The sequence below is a fragment of the Musca domestica genome, unplaced genomic scaffold (assembly GCF_030504385.1).
Source record: "Musca domestica strain aabys unplaced genomic scaffold, Musca_domestica.polishedcontigs.V.1.1 24, whole genome shotgun sequence".
NCBI lineage: Eukaryota > Metazoa > Arthropoda > Insecta > Diptera > Muscidae > Musca > Musca domestica.
The window spans coordinates 8,044,569-8,064,661 of record NW_026712272.1 but is presented as its reverse complement, the minus strand read 5'-3'; the positions used below and the strand labels follow the sequence as shown (position 1 = coordinate 8,064,661).

The window sequence follows — 20,093 nt, the reverse complement described above, 5'->3', positions numbered from 1 at the left end:
TTTTTCAAGCTACTTCATTTTGTTCGGAAGCTATAGTGAGTTCCATAGACGGACGGACATAGCTAAATCGACATAGAATTTTATGCTCATCAAAAATACAAATACCTTGTGGGGTCTAAAATTTATATTTCGGGGTATCGCAAACGGAATGACAAATTTAATATACCCTCCGTACTATCGTGGAGGGTATAAAAATCCTTGTTTTATTTTCGTGAGCTTAAGTACCCCAGCTTCATTATCGGGAAGAAAAAGGAATTAAGAATTTATTCGCAGGATTTTAGTAACAAAATGGCAGGTAAGAGCGTAAAGTTTTCTATGAACAAATGTGATATTGAAAATCTATCGTCTCCCCTTTCAGGTTTCTTGTGGGTCACCAGTTTGCGAAAATTAAACGGAAATTATATTTTAACATATTTGCATTTAAAGTTAAATCAGTTTTCCGAGCACTCCAAGAGTGATGAGGCAAGGAGACACCGGAGTCACCACCTGACCATCGACCATCTCTGAATGCTGGGGTAAGATCTCAACAACTTTTCCTATACCTCAAAATTCTTACAAATAAATCCTAACTTTCATCAATTTCTTTGCTGGGTTATTTCACATATACACACATCTTGTCCTCCCCACAATTTCAGTTACAGTAACTTGCTTCTCTATAATTTGACATCATACTTATTCCTACAAAATTTTACATAATAATTATACATACATACATACAGACAGAAAAAGTTCCTAAAATACTTAAAGCGTTCGCAATATAATATCCTTAAAAAATATCCTTGTTTTGATTCTTTGTTGTTTCTTTCGAAGAGTGAGTGTTTGTTTCCTTTTTTTTTTTCAATTTTTACCTAAAGCCACTTTTTTCTATGTCTAGTGAAAACCATTGCTTTTCTTTTGTGTCGTCGAGGGGGGGGGGGGGGGGGCGAGAAAGTGTAGGGGTGTGATGTGAGGGTGTGTGTGTGTCTAAAGTGAAGTTTCTCCAAAAAGAGCTGGGTGGGTGGTCATGCCACTGCATTTTATTGATCTACAGTATGTGACAGGCATTCGAGTGCATGCGATGTGAATGACGACCATTTCCGGAATGACCAGCATACGCTGCTCCCGTACAGCAGGGATGGATGGCGGCCGAGTGGCGAGCATGACTAAAACTATGACTGGTTGACAATTTGCTGGAGGAAGGCTCGTGGACATGATGACACGGTGCATGATGTATGGTGGGGGCATGGCCATGACTGTGACTACAAAGAGGGGAAAAGGTGGAGAACATGAAATTAGAAGAGGAGAATGCAGCAAAATATTACACAACACATACCCATGACTACAAATGTTGGAGTCGGAAATTGAATTGCCCATATGCCTGGGTGGGGGTGGCAAAAACAATGGACAACCCCCACCCATATCCATGACAGAAGCATTACCGCCCTGCGGTGCAATGCGATCTCCAAAGACTTCATTTAGCCTTGCACTCTGCGATGCCTTTAGCTGGGCATCATTTTCCTGTACCTCTTCAATCATTTTGTCCAATTTCTCAATGGCCTTGGTCTGTTTGGCTGCCAGGAATGCCTTGCGTGCCGCCTTTGACATTGGCAGCGGTGCGGACATGGAGCGCATTGGTGGTGGTGAACTCATTGAAATTGACTCTTTCGAGGTGGTGCGACTATTTGTGAAGGCGGTATTTTTGGGTGTGGCGCCCGACGCTGCCGTGGGGGCGGTATTACACACGGGGGCTTTATTGGCAGGCTTTACTTCTTTGACACGCGGTGGCATGGCTGCAGCTGCTTGATTGGTTAACCTAAAGGAAGAGAGAAGCGTGTTAGAAATGATTTTTCAGAAAAATTAATGGAATTGAAAAAAGTAATGAACCAGGGTAAATAAGTTTAATTCGATTCTTTTTTCAGGTCACCAACAATTTAGGAACAAGAAGAAGAAAAAGGGATTAAGTATTCACAGGATTTTAGTAACAAAATGGCAGGTAAGAGCATAAAGTTTTCTATGAACAAATGTGATATTGAAAAGCTATCGTCTCCCCTTGCAGGTTTCTTGTGGGTCCCCAGTTTGCGAAAATTAAACGGAAATTATATTTTAACATATTTGCATTTAAAGTTAAATCAGTTTTTCGAGCACTCCAAAAGTGATGTGGCAAGGAGGCACCGGAGTCACCACCTAACTCTTTGTCAGGGGTACCAAAAGACAAGCTTAAAATTAGCCTAAAATCTTTTTTAAAAAAATAGTTCCCCAAACGTTGGCCCAGAGAATTGTCCATCATATCCGTATTTCGGGTGGAAGAAAATATTTTCCATGACGTCTTCGCCGTTGTAGCCCTTTACTATATACCTGCTGATCAAATACCCGACGAGAAAATAAATTCCATGGGAAACAATCACATGGGCCTGACTATAAGCACACGTAACGCTTGGGCTGTTCATCACTACTTGATTTCAGCCAAACAGTACCTGACATTGGAGGTTAGCAAGCCAATGTGGGAGCACAAGCGGGAAAGTGAATAGGTTCCGGAAAAGGTGAACTAAAGTCAAGCGGTCCTGAGAGCACTAAATGCATGTATCATTAAATTCATGGCAGTTTCGCAGTGTTGGAATGCATTGAAAAAGCTAAGTCGCCCATTAAGCTTTGTTGGGTTCCAGGACATTGCAACATCTTTGCTAAAGGTACAGCAGATAAATTGACAAGACGGGGGTCCGATTTGGAGATCGAACACTAGGTGAAGCTGCCCTTGTGCCACTTCTTCCGAGTCATACATAAACATTGCTCCGGGAGAGCAAAAACAAAACTGAATGATAGGGGATATAATGTCTCTAAGACAATTTGAACGGTACTCTCTGGGGTGAGATCAAGCTCGATAAACTGCAATTAGACCTACAATTTGTGGTGGGCATAATCACAGGTCAATGTGACATAAGGGTAATGACTTTTGAGCGGTATGATGACGACACCGACGACATCTGTCAAGATAAGGAGGAAACTAAAACGGTAGAACACTTAAGCACAGCGGTAGAGCACGTCTAGACACATTAATGTCTAAATTCTAAGAAAAACAAGTAAAAAAAATCGCCCTTTCTAGGGTGGAAGGTATAAAAACGACGGCAGGATTCGAGTGCGACTTTTGGATTCCTTTATGATATGTCAGAAAATATCCCATGCAATGTCTTGAAGCTGCCTGACACTATCCAACACTCTGCGGCGTGAGGCCTAGACCTCAAATTTCATTTTTGAATTTCAGAATCGGTACTACAGCCTATGGCAAAAAGTTCCTTCCAAATGGTGGAGGGTATTAAATGTACGACCCGGCCGAATGTAGCTGCGTTTTTACATGTCCTCTTTTGCTTCCCTTCTTCTATTTCTCATAAAATTAGGACGAACACGAGGACTAGCAGGTCTCCGTTATGGAGTCGCATCCCTCAAGCCAACCTAATCTAAAGTAAGGATAATGACGATGTCTCCCATAAAAAAGGAAAATAATGATAACAACCCGGCCTACAAAATTAGTGCATGGTCCTAAAATTACGGCTAAAATTAGGAGAACTCTATAGGCTGCATTGGCTAACTCTCTAATCACAGGTTTAGTAAGAATTTTTTTAATTGAGAAACAAATGTCGAAAAGTATTTTTAAAATATTACTTTCCATTATTTTTTCACGTTTTCATAGGAAAAGTATTGAGTCCATTCTCTTGAAACAACTTATATTTAGCATATTTGCATTTAAAGTTATAATTGTCCTTCAGATGAAATACAGGGATGGAGTGATAATGAATCTTTTCCTGAGTCCCGGTACGATTTTGGACCAGTGTTTAAACTGAAGTTGGAACATCGAGGAGCTTGCGAAAAACGTCTTTATTCGTTCGCAAAAAATGTCTAATTGTTCTATTTATAAAGAGACGCCCTGGGTGGTCAGACCTCAAGTTGTATGACGTTGGATGTATCGTCCCTTCATAAACATCCTCGAACTAACATTTTGGCGTCCGTTCATGAATAGAGCACAATGAGAGGTTTTTTCGCGAGTTCCTCGATGTGGTTTACGGCCATCTAATCACCGTGAGAAGAGTTGTGTCCTTACTGATAACTGGAGATCTCAAAAGCACTTTTCTATTATAATCTGGGAAGAAAATATATTCCTTCTATTAATTAACAGGTTTGATCTAAAAATGGCTGGCCTCTGCAGTATCCGATATCTGACCTCAAAATGAGATAATTGTGGTCCTGATGAAAGAGAGGTTGAGATGATGGAAAACCTACTATGTATATTTTCCATGTTTTCAAACAGGAGGTATGGGCTATTGGGGGTAGGTGAGAGATTGGAACTCAAACATTATTCTCAGAAGTATATCCTATAATTATCTGTGGGTTGCGCTTAACGTGGCGCTTTGGTGGAGTTCCGACTTTCTCAGTTTCGGCAGATGTGGTCGGGGGTTTCCACCATCAGCCCTAGTGTTCATACAATCGAAAAGGAAATGGGCAGAAATTAAAACGACAAACACAACATACGACCATGACATGGGAACTTGGAGTTTTGATTGTCACACTTTCACCGCCCATCTTCGACTCTTTGATCCTACTAAGAATAAAATTGAATTGGAGCTGACACTTACTGCACAGTTACACACAAAAGATTCCTGTATTATGAAAAAAAAAAAAAAATAAAAAAATTATCACACAACAAAGTTTGCCAAAGGCATTTTTTTCCTATACAAATGCCCCTTCTTATAATACATCTCCAAAATTTCGTTTTTTCCTTATTCATATCTTTGATTTTCGTAATCCACTACTTATTCTTTCTAAGATAAACACCCAATTTACCATAGAACTCCGAATGAAGCAGCTGCCGACACCAAGGTCTAGAGTTAATAAGAAATTATAAATGAACAAACATCCACCCAATTTTGTCCCGTATTTTCCGTTATGACCTCCGTTGAAAATCGTGCTTTCGTATTGGGCGCCAATAGATGACGGAGCGCAGCATTTGTGTCGATTGTGTGGGAGTTGCATTTATTAAATTATCTGGCCGAGTCTACTCACTTCAAACCAAAATCTGATCAGCCAATCAGAACCGATATAGAGGAACAAGTATCGAAGAGTATCTTTAAAAGTATTAGCATTTAACATTTCTTTCCTTTTTTCTTTTAACTTTTTCATAGGAAAATAATTGAGCCTATTCTCTCGAAAAAAAATTATATCCAACATATTTGCATTTAAAGTTAAAACTGTCCTTCAGATGAAGTACAGGATGGAGTGATACTGGACGATCGATGCCAAGGTCTAGAGGTAATAAGAAATTGTAAATGAACAAGTATCCGCCTAATTCTTCCGGTATTTTTCATTACGACCTAAGTTGAAAATTGTGTTTTCGCATTGGGCGCCAATAGCTGACGAAGCCCAGCATTTTTGTCGATTGTGTGGGAGTTGCATCCATTAAATTATGTGGCCGAGTCATTCACTTCAAACCAAAATCTGATCAACCAATCAGAACCCATATAGAGGAGCAAGTATCGAATGGAATCTTCAAAAATATTAGAATTTTACATTTCTTTCCTTTATCTTTTCACTTTTTCATGGGAAAATAATTGAGTCCATTCTCTTGAAAAAAATTATATTTAGCATATTTGCATTTAAAGTTAAAACTGTCCTTTAGATGAAGTCCTGGATGGTGTGATACTGGACGATCGATGCTAGATCTTGGCATCGTTAATAAGAAATTGTAAATGAACAAGTATCCGCCTAATTCTTCCCGTATTTTTCATTACGACCTAAAATCGTGTTTTCGCATTGGGCACCAGTAGATGACGGAGCTCATCATTTATGTCGAATGTGCGAATCTTCATCCATTAAATTATCTGGCCGAGTCTACTCACTTCAAACCAAAATCTGATCAAGCAATCAGAACTAATGTAGAGGAACAAGTATCGAATGGAATCTTCAAAAATATTTGCATTTTACATTTCTTTCCTTTCTTTTTTGAAATTTTGATAGGAAAATAATTGAGTCCATTCTCTCGAAACAATTTATATTTAACATATTTGCATTTAAAGTTAAAACTGTCCTTCAGATGAAGTACAGGGATGGAGTGATACTGGATCTTCCACTGAGCGCCGTTACGACTTTGGACCGGCGTTTAAACTGAGGTGGGAACATCGAGGAGATCGCAAAAAAAAAAAACGTCTCAAAGTGCTCTATTCAGGAAGTGACGCCATAGGGAAGAGCTGTGGGCTCAGACCTCAAGTTGTACGACGTTGAATGAAGTAATAAATGGTGGGACACTGGATATTCTACTGCGCGCCGGTACGATTTTGGCCTAGGCTTTAAACTGAGATAAAAAACCAGTAAAGAAAGTCTGAAAGTCGGGCAGGCCGACTTTATGATACCCTACACCACTTTGCTAATTTAGTAGAGCTGCGCATAACAATTAAAAGTTTTTTATGGAAGCTATATCCAAATCGGAGCCGATCTGGATAAAATTTGGCAAAGATATTTCTGAGCTGTATTTGATATATTTCCCTGAATATCGTTGTTACGGAGTGCATATTACGGCGGTGGGTAACAAATATAACAAATCGGGTGGACAATATATATATGGGAGCTATAGCTATATCTGAACCGATCTCCACCAAATTTGACATACTAACTTCTAGACTCAATTCGGTCGTAAGTGCCAAATTTCATCCCATTTGGGCAAATATTAGACGTTTGGTGCCCAATCCAAGGTAAATCGGACGAAGTTATATATGGGAGCTATATCCAAATCTGAGCCGATCTCGATAAAATTTAGCAAAGGTGTTTCTAAACTGCATTTGATATATTTCTCCAAATATTGTTGTTACAGAGTGCATATTACGGCTGCGGAGGACAAAAATTACAAATCGGATGAACAATATATATGGGAGCTATAGCTATATCTGAACCGATTTCGATCAAATTTGGCATACTTATTCTGAGGTCCAATCTGATCGTACGTGCAAAATTCCATACTATTCGGACTGATATTACACGTTTGGTGCACAACAAAAGGCAAATCGGACGAAGATATATATGGGAGCTATATCTAAATTTTGACCGATTATCTCCAGTTTCAATAGGGTTCGTCCTTGGGCCAAAGAAATGATTTGTGCAAAATTTCATTTGGATCGGGTAATAAATGCGAACTGTACTTTGTTTACAAAAATACATGGACAGACGGACGTGCGGACGGACATGCATAAATCGACTCAGAATGTGATTCTATGCAGATCATCAAAAGGAACTATGGGTCTGTCTCGATTCCTTTTGCCTGTTACAAACAAATGCACAGACATAATACCCTGACCACCTTGTGGCGTAGGGTATAAACATCACAAAGCTTCTTTGTGATTTATTAATGAAGGAACCCTATATGGGGGGCTAATAGTACGTTTACATCGGATTGGACAAATTTTCATGAAGGACACTAACCCGACCAAAAGGTCAACTGGAAACAAGCTGTAAAATAGGAAGGAGGAGTTTTCTCCTCAAAACGTTTAACTTAGTTCCCACAAATTTAATATATTTGCATTTAAAGTTAAAAATTTAGGCATGGAAATGTTAGCTCGAGGATGTTAGTGATTGGAAGTGTTATTAACTGTTATAAAACGAACATTTGTGGTTAAACGTTTAGACAAAATTCATAAAAAAAATCGTATCAAAAAAGGTCTCTGAACGAGCATGCATTATTTACAAAGAAAAACCAAAAAACTTTACAAAACGTCAATACCTTTGATAAATAAGGGATTGAGTAGGATCAATCCTCAAGAAGCCACAGTTTCATATTTCAAACCTACATTGTCATATGTACAAAATCAAAAACAAAATCATCGGACTCATGTAGTATAAGAAACCTAAAAAAAATCAATATTTCCTTGATTTTACCACCCCTCCACTTACCTTGCCTTCGCCGTCGGCTTTTCCATACTCAAACTTGTTGTTGATGCCGATGACTTCATGTGATAGGTGGCTGTCTCACGAGCCGGTGCCGTTGAGGGTGGTGTCATCTGTTCCATGGCTGCCAACTCTTCGGGGGTAAATTGATCTGGATTGGTGGGTCGAGGCTTGGGCGGAGCACTACCAATACGGAATGGTGGTATGGGACTACAAGGACATTGGGAATTGTTAGCCAAGGAACTTCGCGACATTTGTAGATCTTCAAGGAATTCTTCGGTGTCCAAAATCAAACTACCAAATACATCGCTGGGTGAACGCATAAATACATGACCCGTTGAATTCGAACGTGATTCTCGACCCTTTTCGCCCAAACCCGCCGAGGCACTGCCATATAGGCTGCGTACCGGAGAATTGGCAATGCTGCGTCGGGCCACATCCTTAAATGTCACCGGGGAATAGATGCGGCTGCGTTCCTCTGTGCTAGCACCAGGATTCTGTTCTGCATCGGAACTATTTGCCACCTTTGCCACAGTGGAAGTTGTTGAGCTGGTTGCGGCCACTGTGGGCCCGGTTACCATGGTCCGTTCTCTTTCCTTAGGTAATACTGTGGGCGCCGGCATTATGGCCCTTGCGGGAGCCTTGGCCATAATAACAGCCGGCGTTGTGGGTGGTGGTACAAATGTCGATACAGGCAGCAGTTGGGCCGGTGACAACTGCAATGGTTTACGATTTTCCCGCTCATCCAACCAATAGGTTTTCATGGTACCCTTACCCTTGACATCGATTTCACCTCGCTCCGTTACCCGATAATTGGGTCCCAGAAATTCCTTGGTGGATTCGGAGATATGTACCTTCATGGCGGCACTTGTTGATTCCATGCGTGAGGCGGTATTTACCGAATCTCCAAAGAGACAATATCGCGGCATTTTTAAACCCACAATTCCAGCGACGACGGCGCCTGAATGCACCCCCACACGTATTCGCAAATGTTGACCCGTCGAGGGATCTTTCAAGTCTTTAATGGCATCAACCATATCTAAGGCCATATCACATACCTTCTCAGCATGATTTGGATCTTTTTCCGGTGCACCGGCCACCACCATATAGGCATCACCAATGGTTTCAACTTTATAGACGGTATTACGTTCGGTCAGGGTATCAAATATCGAATACATGGCATTTAACATGGACACCACTTCCATGGGTGTAATGCGACTGCAGATTTCCGTAAAGGTTACAACATCCGAAAACAGAATCGAGACACAATCGAACATCTGAAAAGATAGGAAAAATTGAAATGAGGTGAAATTTTAAGAAAGGATTTTTGGGACTCTCAAGTGGAATCTTAAGAAGTAGGTGCAATATAAGAAGCGACGAATCGAAGATATACATAAGAGGCGGCCGACCTTCGAAATGCAAAATCAATCTTTTTTACTGGAATGGGTAAAATAAACGATCCTTTCAAGGTCATTTTGTATGTTGAAGCTCTACTAATATGAACTCACTCTTTTACAGGACTCTTCAGTTAATGGATCTGCTATTAAAACAATTTAACATATTTGCATTTAAAGTTAAATCGTCCTTCAAATGAAGACTATATCAGTGACCGACTTGCGACGGCTTACAGAAGTTTGCTAAGTGATAGCAGCCCAGAAAGCACCTTCATCTTTCCATTCGGTCTCTTTTGATGGCTCCATCTCCTTTGCCCGCCCGCTTCGATTTAATGATTGAATTCTCCTCATGTATAGTTTTCCTTCTTAAGTCAAGGGTGTGATATTTCTCCGGCAGCGCCATCTTACAGACCCAATTCCCTGTCTCCAGTTGCACCATTTCTACAAGGAATGGGTAGGATTATCGATCCTTTCAAGGTAATTTTGTATGTTGAAGCTCTACTAATATGAACTGCCTCTTTCACAGAATTCTTCAGTTTATGGATCTGCTATTAATAAAATTTAATATATTTGCATTTAAAGTTAAATCGTCCTTCAAGTGAGTTTTCTAAGTGATTACTCCCAGGAAGCTCCTTCATCTTTCCATTCGGTCCCATCTCCCTGTCTGCCGGCTTCCATTTATGGAAGCCATGTATCGTCTTCCTACTTAAGCCAATGGTGTGATATTTCTCTGGCAGCGCCATCTTACAGACCTTGGACAGCTTTTCGCTCCAGCGTTGCAAGCGTTCATAATTTCTTGTCACTCCAGCTGCTCCATTTCCACAAGGCATCTCATCTTCCTGATAACTTGTGCTTGCTTAATTATCTTATTACTCCAGCGATGCACACGGTCATACTTCTTCGTCTTCTTATCGCTGGCTGATTCTTTATCTGTATTGCTGACTTCTGTATTTTTTCAATTGGATTCTGCAGTGGTTGATACCTACCCATTTATGTCTCCAGGATTTAATTATTTTTAAACCCTCCACCATAGTATGGACCCCACAAAGTATGTATATACATATATTCTTGATCAGCATAAAATTCTATGTCGATTTAGCGAGGTTCGTCCGTCTATCCGTCTGTTGAAATCACTATAGCTTCCGAACGAAATGAAGTAGATTTATACTATTTTACTCAAATGTATATTATGTCTGCCGGGCTCTTGGTATTGAAAATGGGTCATGTAGGTCTACGTTTTGGTATAGACCCATATATTATGGTTACTCCCGATATTCGGTATTTTGATGATTTTAGCGACACTATTTACCGGAATTGGTTTAAATTTGTTATTTGAAGTTCGAAATGGATACTACAGCCTAAGGCAGAAAATTGTCTGTGCAGGTCCACGACTTCATATAACGGTACCTCCCGCTATTCGGTATTTCGGTGATTTTAGCGATATTATTCATTGGAATTATTTAAAATTTAAAATTGAAGTTCGAAACGGATACCACAGCCTAAGACAGAAAATTGTCTGTGAAGGTCCACGTCTTCCTATAGCAACCATAAAACGGTAACTCCCGATATTCGGTATTTTGATGATTTTAGCCACATTATTTACCGGAATTGTTTCAAATTTGGTATTTGAAGCTCGTAAGGGATACTACAGCCTATGACAGAAAATTGTCTGTGCAGGTCCACGTCTTCCTATAGCCTCCATATAGCGTTACCTCCCTATATTCGGTATTTTGATGATCTTAGCGGTATTATTCATCGGAATTATTTCAAATTTGGTATTTGAAGTTCGTAATGGATACTGCAGCCTATGACATGAGATTGTACCTTCCGATATTTGGTATTTTGATGATTTTAGCGAGATTATTTGCCGGAATTGTGTCATATTTGGTATTTGAAGTTCGTAATGGGTACTACAGTTTAAGACAGAAAATTATCTGTGCAGGTCCACGTTTTCGTATAGCCCCCATATAACGGTACCTCTCGATATTCGGTATTTTGATGATTTTAGCGACATTATTCATCGGAATTATTTCAAATTTGATATTTGAAGTTCGTAGTGGATACTACAGCCTATAACAGGAGATTGTACCTTCCGATATTTGGTATTTTGAGGATCTTAGCGACATTATTCGCCGGAATTGTGTCAAATTTGGTATTTGAAGTTCGTAATGGATACTGCAGCCTAAGACAGAAAATTGTCTGTGCATGTCCACGTCTTCGTATAGCCTCCATATAACGGAATCTCCCTGTATTGATGATTTTAGCTACATTATTTACCGATTTTTTTTTCAAGTATCGCATTTGAATACTGAAATGGCTTATGACAAAAGTTGCCTATGCAGACCCACGTCGTCGTTTTGACCCGAATTTAATGGCTACATTCGGTATTTTTAAGATTTTAGCAGAATTTTTAGCGGATTTTATTTTTTTTTTGAAAAATGCAAAATTCGTTCCAAATGGTCGAGGGTATTCAAAGTCCGGCCCCGCCGAACTTACATCTTTTTTACTTGTTCCTCCTCAAGTACTTGAACTTCAGTAATGGGGTCTTGTAATCCAAATCTTTCGTATTTGCTGGTCATCATCACTTTCTGTTTCAGCTGCTTTCCACCGGGCCTCCACCGAATAAGCCAAACCTTCCGAAAGTTGTTTCACTTTCTGCTGCAAAGATTTTACACCGGGGTTTGCCTGAGTACTTAAGGTGGGAATACATAATGCGCTTATCTGGCTGGCTTAAGTCATCGACTGGCTTCTTCGAAAATAAACTAAGGTGTCTAGGGCCAACTAAGTCAGCCTAAAACTCCTTTGTTGATCTAGGAAGAAGCCAGTCGATGACTTAAGGTGGGAATACATAAAGCGCTTATCTGGCTGGCTTAAGTCATCGACTGGCTTCTTCGGAAACGGAGCCTAGGGCCAAAATCGAACTAAGTCAGCCTAAAACTCCTTTGTTGATCTACGAAGAAGCCAGTCGATGACTTAAGCCAGCCAAATATGCGATTTATGTATTTTCACCCTTAGTGCTTGCGCTTTTTCCTTAGCAGCCACCAATTCGGAGCTGAATTCCTTCACTTGATTTTGTAGGACACTTCATGTATACTTCTCATTCACATCATCGCTTAATTTTAAGTCTCGTTGAACCTTGACGTTCAATATGTGCAACCTATCTTTAAAGCCATCATTGGCATCTACAGCAACCTTCGGGCTACACTACACTAGCCCGAACTACACTCATTCGTTTTTTTCACGGCACTATATTTGGTTAAAGACGTTAGGCTGTTGTTCTTTTTCGATGTTTATAAAATTTAATAATTTTTTAAGGTGGTCGGTGCTTTATTTTAATTTATTTAATATTTTTTTACCTCACACGTATCGATGGGGTTCTCGCCACGCCTTAGCCGATCTGCCACCTGTTTCGGTATCATCTGATACAGCAACTCGTCCGTGCGACGCATTTCTTCATCGAGCTTACGCATTGATTCTTCCAACTTCTTTGATTTCTGTTGTTCCTGATCCAAGGCCAATTTCAATTCAACCGATTGTTGGGTACCTGCCAACATGAGATCTCTGCAAAGGAATAGGACAAAAAATTAAGGAGAGATATTTAAGAGGTGTAGGTGAGATGAATGTCCTCATGTCTTTATTTGCCATACCTGCTGAAATCATGCATGGACAAATCATTGATATAGAGGCCCGTTGTTATCAGGGCATTTAAATCAGGCATTACCGGCGTACCCAGAAACATAATCATGCGCCAATTGTCCATGTAAACCATTTGGCCTGTGGAAAAAAAATATATTAAATTATTTTTTTTACAAATTAAAGAGCCCTCAAAGTCATTTTCAGGATTCCGAAGAGGTTTATTACAAATATTTTCCTTTTTTTCTCACTTACCCTTCAGCCGCAACGATTTCTCCGGCTCGGAGCCATCTTCATGCAATAGCATTTCATTGGATTTTTGATTTTCGGGACGGTCGGTTACTGGCTCAACTGTTACCAATTCGAAGATATTATTTGTGCGATTTAAAATCTAAGTGCCATTAAATCCGAAGTAAAGTGAAATAAAAAAAGGATGAAGAGAAGAAAAAAAAGAAATGCATAAAAATTAACGATAATTGTGAGGTTAGGTTAAAGTGGTTGTTAAACTGCACTCCAGCCATTTTAAGTGCACAAATGGATAATGAGGGTCGCCGCACCGCCAGCATTGAATGTGGAAGTGCGTTTCGTATTTAATGGGTTCTACGTTTATGCGCTGTTTCCACAGGAGGATTTCGTATTTTTTGTTATTGGGATTTTTATTTTAAAGTTTTAGAGAATTTTTTTTTCTGGAAAAGTCATCTGCTAGTATCAGTCGGAATTTCCGACAGCCTTACAGTGTGACATATTCTCCACTAAAATCTCCACACTCCCTCCAAGCATTGTACTACTTACCGTTTGAAATTTAAAGGCAATCAATGGACGTACTAAATCGAACCATGCTGTGATTTTTTTGCCCAGCAAATCTGGCAATATGACCATCAAGGAATTTCCAATGCTGCGTACAACCATGTCGGCACTAAAGAGCCAACAAACCACAAACCAAGGATGAAAAGAAAGCAACAGGATAAAGAAAAAGAGGAAGAAAAAAGAGAAAGTAAGACCATTAAAGGAAATAAATGCCATTGGAGTAATCAGCAATGAGGACAGGTGGTGGTCTGTGGTTTGAACAGTAATTGTCGTTGACAGCCACTTGTTACAGGCAGGTACTTGTAATTCAAGGACTTGCTGTTCTGTCACCATCGCACTACCTCCCCTTGCTCCTTACTTACCCGAAAACAATACAAAATGGAAATATCTCAAATAGCACATGGGCACTAATTGGCAAATGTTTCTCCTCGCGTGTCATGGCCAGCGAGGCCAGGGTAAAAGCTCGATTATCAAATGTCAGCTGGAAGGTGACATGTACGGTATCGAAAAGTATCTCCTCACGCACCAACTCAATATGCATCTCTTTGTGATAGAAATAACGGGCAACTTCACGTATCTGACCCATGGTGTAGTAGACGAAACCACGTCGTTTCGAACGATAGTGCAGGGTGAGACCTTGTTTCGTTTCATTTTCACAAATGAAAGAGGGTGCTCGCATTCGTGGATAGGAGAATTTCAAATATTCATGTAAATTATCAAGGCCATTGAGAAAATCACGCATATGACGGCCGAGCACAGAGAGCACACGATCATAGCCATATTGCCCGACGAAGCCGACGAAATAGACGCCCATTTGATCCATGAATTCACGTTCGGAGACGCCAAGGACCTGAAAAGAGGGAAGTTACACAATTTAACATATTTGCATTTAAAGTTATAAAAGTTTCGGAAGGACCTGGAAAGAGAGGAGTCGTATAATTTAACATATTTGCATTTAAAGTTATAAAAGTTTCGAGACCTTACGGGGTACATTATAAAAAATCGAAGTGATCCTCGACAGTTTTTCTTTGAGGCTTGGAATATATTTTAAGTTTCGCTCATAGAACGCGAAATTAACATACGATTCCAGTCAGACATGGTACATCTCAATGTTTCCATCGACACAAGATCTGTTAGAAAGATGGGGGGGATCGGAATATTTCTTCCCCACATAGAGTTCAAGGTTTTGAGAAACCAAACGCCCGAAGAAAGCGTAATAAGCATCCAAATCTCTTCAAATGCCACACATACAAACAAGTTTGCTAACAAAATATTTATTTTGAAGATGATATATATATCTGCGAACCCCTTTATGGTACCTCACCCACAAAGGATCAAAACTTTTATCTGTCATAACTTGCGACAAAAAAAGTCAGCGATTTTTTTACAACTTTCTATATCTAATTATTTCTCTCAAGCAGAAACCTCTTGAACCCTATGTAGGGGAGGTACTAGAAGGAATAGTCCGATCTCTACCATCTTTATAAGAGATCTTGTGTTGATGGAAATACTGAGATGTGGAATCAGATGTTAATTTTGCGTTTTATGAGCTTCATGGATATTCAAAATATTGACCCTTTGTGGGGGAGGTACCAGATGGAGGGGGCCGATATATCCCATTTTCACATCAGACCTTGAGTTAATAAAAATATTGAGATGTGTGTAATTTGAAGAGAATCGGATGCTTATTTCGGATTTTATGATCGTTTTGGTTATTCAAAACTTCGACCCTTTGTGTGGGAGGTACCAGAAGGAATTGTCCAATCTCTACCATCTTTATAAGAGATCTTGTGTTGATGAAAATATTGATTTGTGCCAAGTCGAAATGGAATCCGATGTTAATTTCGAGTTTTATGAGCTTCATGAATATTCAAAATTTTGACCCTTTGTAGGCGAGGTACCAGAAGGTGTGGACCGATATATCCTATCTTCACACCAGATCTTGGATTAATCAAAATATTGTGATGTGTGTAATTTGAAGACAATCGGATTCTTACATCACATTTTACAAGAGCTAAAATTATTCAAAATTTTGACCCTTTGTGGGGGAGGTACATGATGGAGTGGACCATTTTTGTCCATTTTCCCACCTGACCTAGCACTGATGCAAATATTAGGATTTGCAAAGTTGGAGCAAAATTGGATTATTTTTTCTCTTTCTGTGCAGTAAATTGTTTTCTTTGAAAATTTTGACATTTTGTGGGGGAGGTACCAGAAGGAGTGGACCTATATATTCCATTTTCACACCAGAACTTGGGTTTATACAAATATTAGGATTTGTGTAATTTGAAGACAATCGGACTCTTACAAACCACTTTTTATAAGAGTTGTAATTATTAAAAATTTTGACCCTTTGTGGGGGAGCTATATCATGGGGTGGACCGATATTTTCTATTTTCGCCCCTGACCTAGCACTGATGCAAATATTAGGATTTGCAAAGTTCGAGCAAAATCGGATTATCGTTTCTCTTTCTGTGCAGGAAATATATTTTTTTTAAAATTTCGACCATTTGTGTGGGAGGTCCCAGAAGGAGTGCACCGATATTGCCCATGTCCGAACTTGATCTAAGTTTGACACTAATATTACGATGTACCAAGTCTGGATCAAATCGAATACTCCCTTCGAGAGTTATCGGGCGCACCAGCCAGCCTGAAAGGCGAACGGACATAGGTCCTGATGTGGCTCGTTTTGGCCGTATCAAATGTTATATACCCTCTCCAGCCATATGGCTGAGGCTATAATAATAAATACAATTATAATATGTCAACAACAAATATAATTTCTATTTTCCTCAATTCCAGTACGAAAAAATCATCTACTACACAGCTACGGGCACTAGTTGATTGTATGGAGGAGAATCCTGAGTTCGCCAGAGGAGTGCCAATATTTGGAAGCAGCAGGCTACTTCACACCATATCCATAAAATATAGAGCAACAGAAATAAATTTATTTACAATTTGTTTGCTTAGAACTGAGCTGTCAGTTCGGACAGAGCCAGCTGACGTATGGTTGTATTTTTTTTTCAGCTTTTTCGGGTTTAAATCTGTCATTTTGGTGCTTTTCTTGTTTAATTTCGCGATTCATTTTTCAAAGGTATATTTTGCAACACTGAGTGACGTAAGGCTATGCGAAAAATCGAACGAATGTTAGTCGAACGCATTCTGATACGAAAGTGAGTGACTAGCAAAAATTTTCTTTCGATATCGTGGAAGAGGCTGTAAATTTCTTTGCAGATCTTGTGATTGGTTTCAAATCGATTTTTTTTCGCACAAAATTGTACTCAGCGATGTGTCCGACATGTTCGGTTTGGATGGAAGGCTTCACTGCGAGGCAATGGATTTAACAATTTATTTGATTTGTTTTACAAAAGATGTCGACGGTTATCCACCACAAGTCCTTTTGTACTGTAACCCTTTCTCTCAACTCCGAACTCTCGACCCGAAATTGAAAACAAATTAAATTTTGTTTTTGAAAATGGAAATTTAAACGATAATTTACTTAAACCCCCAGCCTCCTCCCCTTTGCCTTTGCCAGTGACGACTTACCGTTTGTGCCTTCTTGGCCAATTTGTTTAATAAATTCTCAGGATAAACCTGATGAACGCTAAACGATGGCGAATCCACCCCAGCCTGTCGTCGTATATCCTCCCATTTTTCTTCGCCATACACTGATTTAATATATTCCGAGAGATTTTCGAGCAGAAGGCCGTACATGTTGATGATGAAGATGAATGTCGTTTGTCGGGTTTCCACTGAAGCGGAATGGTGGATTGGCTGCCTATGTGGGTTATTTGCTTGGCAAAAATGTCTACAGTTGCAAGGCGGTAACGGTTTCGGGAACTTAACTGGAGGCGTTTACTGTTCCAGCTGGAAACATAATCAAGTTGATGACCGTCGTAAAGTTGGGGGAGAACATGTTTTCGTTTGGATCTCGGTTTTTTGATGATGTTAGATTAAAGAGCTGGGAAAAAAGGATGCCCGAGATGTTGCTGGTTGTGCCTGGTGAAGAAACTGGGTTTCCCTTTTTTATGCCTATGAATATGACTCGTTCTGTATATGTGCCTGTCTGGAGTATAATTCTTTCGTTGTGTGTGTGTGCGGAGCTTAATTAATTTCCCTTTTCTTTATCACACACTCACATTCTTATACCCGAAAATTCGTAGTAGACTCAAGAAGAATATTTGTTCCAGCTCCTCTTGATGTTGATGATAATGCTGTCATCTGTAATAAATGTTTGGAGGAAAAAAAATAAGAAGGAGAGTTAGGAAAAAACTGCCAGTAAATTACATAAATATTAGAAATAATGAAGGAAGATATTTTTTTTTTGCTTTGGCTAACAAGTGTTCAGGTTACAAGTGCGGTCCTTAGTGCCATCTTCAGAAAATAAATGGTGATTTTATGTCAGTGTCTGGTGACCAGGGTGTCAATGATGTTAATGGTTACCGGCAATTTAATATGTAGATGATTCGTGACATATGTTCGGGCATAAATTCCGAAAGATATTCGAAAATTATTTTGAAATTTTTTAATTTTTTTGGGAGGCACGAGTTGGCACATGTCTGTCGGTGCTCCCAGGTGACATGGTAGGCGATCCGCTCCACTTTTCTCGTTCTAGATTTAAATATAAAGAAATCATTTCACTCGTCATACAGCATTTTAAGAGCGGGAATTTTTGAACATTTTTCAACGCGAACAACTCTCTGACGTGTGGCTCTTTAGCTGAAAAGTAGAAGTAAAAAGTTTTGAATCCCAGATGTACTTCTTGAGAAAATCCTAAATGCTTGTTCCGTAAAATTTGATTGGTCTTACTCTTTTGATTCGAAAAAAGCGGAACAATTCATTCAAATTGGTCTTACCACTTTGATTCGAAGAATGCACAAAAATGCCGTGAAGGACCGAAAGAAGATAAGATGATCAGTGTTGCAAAGACATCTCTTCAAGGAGCCCAAGATACTTGATCTATACAATTTGAATGGTCTCAAAACTTTGATGCGAGGAATTCGGAACAATATGATGAAGAAAATACATATCTTCAAGAAGGCTAAGATAGGTGTTTCCTGCAATTTGATTGGTATTATCCCTTTGATTCGAAAAATGCAGAATAATGAGATGTAGCAGCAAAAGAGGATAAGCGGAGCAGGGTTGCAAAGACATATCTTCAAGAAGCCCAAGAGATTAGTCTCACCCCTTTGATTCAAAGAAGGCGAAACAATGCTATAAAGAACCGACAGAGGGAAAGAGGAGTAGGGTTGCAAAGACATCTCTAGACGAAGGTCAATAAGTTTGTGCGGAAAAATTTGATTGGTCCTACTCCTTTGATTCGAAGAATACGGAAGAATTTAATGTAGAAACAAAAGAGGACGAGAGGAGCAGACATTTTCATTTCTTCAAGAAGCTCAAGAGACTTGTTCCATACAATTTGATTGGTCTTACGTCTTTGATTCGGATAATGGGGAACAATTTTGTGAAGAAGAGACAGAGGTTACAAGGAGCAGGACATCTCATCAAGAGGCTAAGATAGTTGTTCCATAAAATTTGATTGGCAAAAGAAGAGGCAGAGGATAAGAGGATGAGGTTTGCAAAGACATCTCTTCATTTAAGTCTTTAATTCGAAAAATGCGGAGCGATTCGATAAAGAAGCGACAAAGGAGAAGAGGAACAGGTTGCAAACATATCTCTTCAAGAAGGCTAAGATAGTTCCGCTGTGAAATGGTATTACCCCCTTTTGATTCGAAGAATGCAAAAAATGCGATGAAGAAATGGCAGATGATAAGAGCAAACACATCTCTTCAAGAAGACTAAGATTCGATTTAATGCGAAGATTGCTGAACGATGCAATGAAGAATTGAAACAAGACAAGAGGATCAGGGCTGCAAAGACATCTCTTCAAGATAGCCAGTATAGTTGGGTCGTGAAATGTGATTAGTGTTATAATTTTGATTCGAACAATGCGATAAAGAAGTGAAAGAGAAGTGGGCCGTGAATTTGATAGGTCTTACCCTTTTTATTCGAACAATACAATGAAGAAGAGACAGAGGAAGGTTTCCAAAGATATCTCTTCAAGAAAGCCAGTAGATAAGTTGGGTCGTGAAATTTAATTGGTGTTATAATTTTGATTCGAACAATGCGACGTAGAAGCAAATGAGGACAAGAGAAGCAGGGTTGCAAAGAGATCTCTTCAAAAGGATAAGATAGTTGGGTCAAAATTAATTGGTATTACCCCTTTGATTCGAAGAATGCGGGAAAAAAAAACCATGAGAAAGCAAGAGAAGATACGAGGTTCAGAACTGAAAAGTCATCTCTTCAAGAAGCCCAAGAGACTAGCTCCATAAAATTTTATTGGTCCTAACCCTTTGATTC

At 39.5% G+C, this 20,093-nt stretch overlaps 1 protein-coding gene across 1 annotated transcript; it reads right to left on the bottom strand.

The window, feature by feature from the left end:
* Nucleotides 1-971: 971 nt before the first annotated feature.
* LOC101895053 (soluble guanylate cyclase 88E) lies at nucleotides 972-17,950 on the bottom strand. Its single transcript, XM_059123334.1, has 9 exons — nucleotides 17,280-17,950; nucleotides 14,096-14,583; nucleotides 13,719-13,842; nucleotides 13,182-13,317; nucleotides 12,941-13,067; nucleotides 12,650-12,854; nucleotides 7,906-9,176; nucleotides 1,313-1,792; nucleotides 972-1,238 (listed from the first exon to the last, which is right to left on the bottom strand). Exons 1-9 carry the CDS (start codon nucleotides 17,445-17,447, stop codon nucleotides 1,025-1,027), a joined length of 3,213 nt encoding a protein of 1,070 aa, XP_058979317.1. The 5' UTR covers nucleotides 17,448-17,950; the 3' UTR covers nucleotides 972-1,024.
* Between the last annotated feature and the right edge of the window lie 2,143 nt (nucleotides 17,951-20,093).

Excerpts from the sequence above, each read along its gene's own strand:
- LOC101895053 (XM_059123334.1), bottom strand. The coding sequence starts at position 17,447 with ATGTACGGCCTTCTGCTCGAAAATCTCTCGGAATATATTAAATCAGTG. Across the intron at positions 13,068-13,181 it reads GAAATCGTTGCGGCTGAAGG|GCCAAATGGTTTACATGGAC; the intron begins GTAAGTGAGAAA and ends TTTTTTCCACAG. Across the intron at positions 9,177-12,649 it reads ACCCCATCGATACGTGTGAG|ATGTTCGATTGTGTCTCGAT; the intron begins GTAAAAAAATAT and ends CTATCTTTTCAG.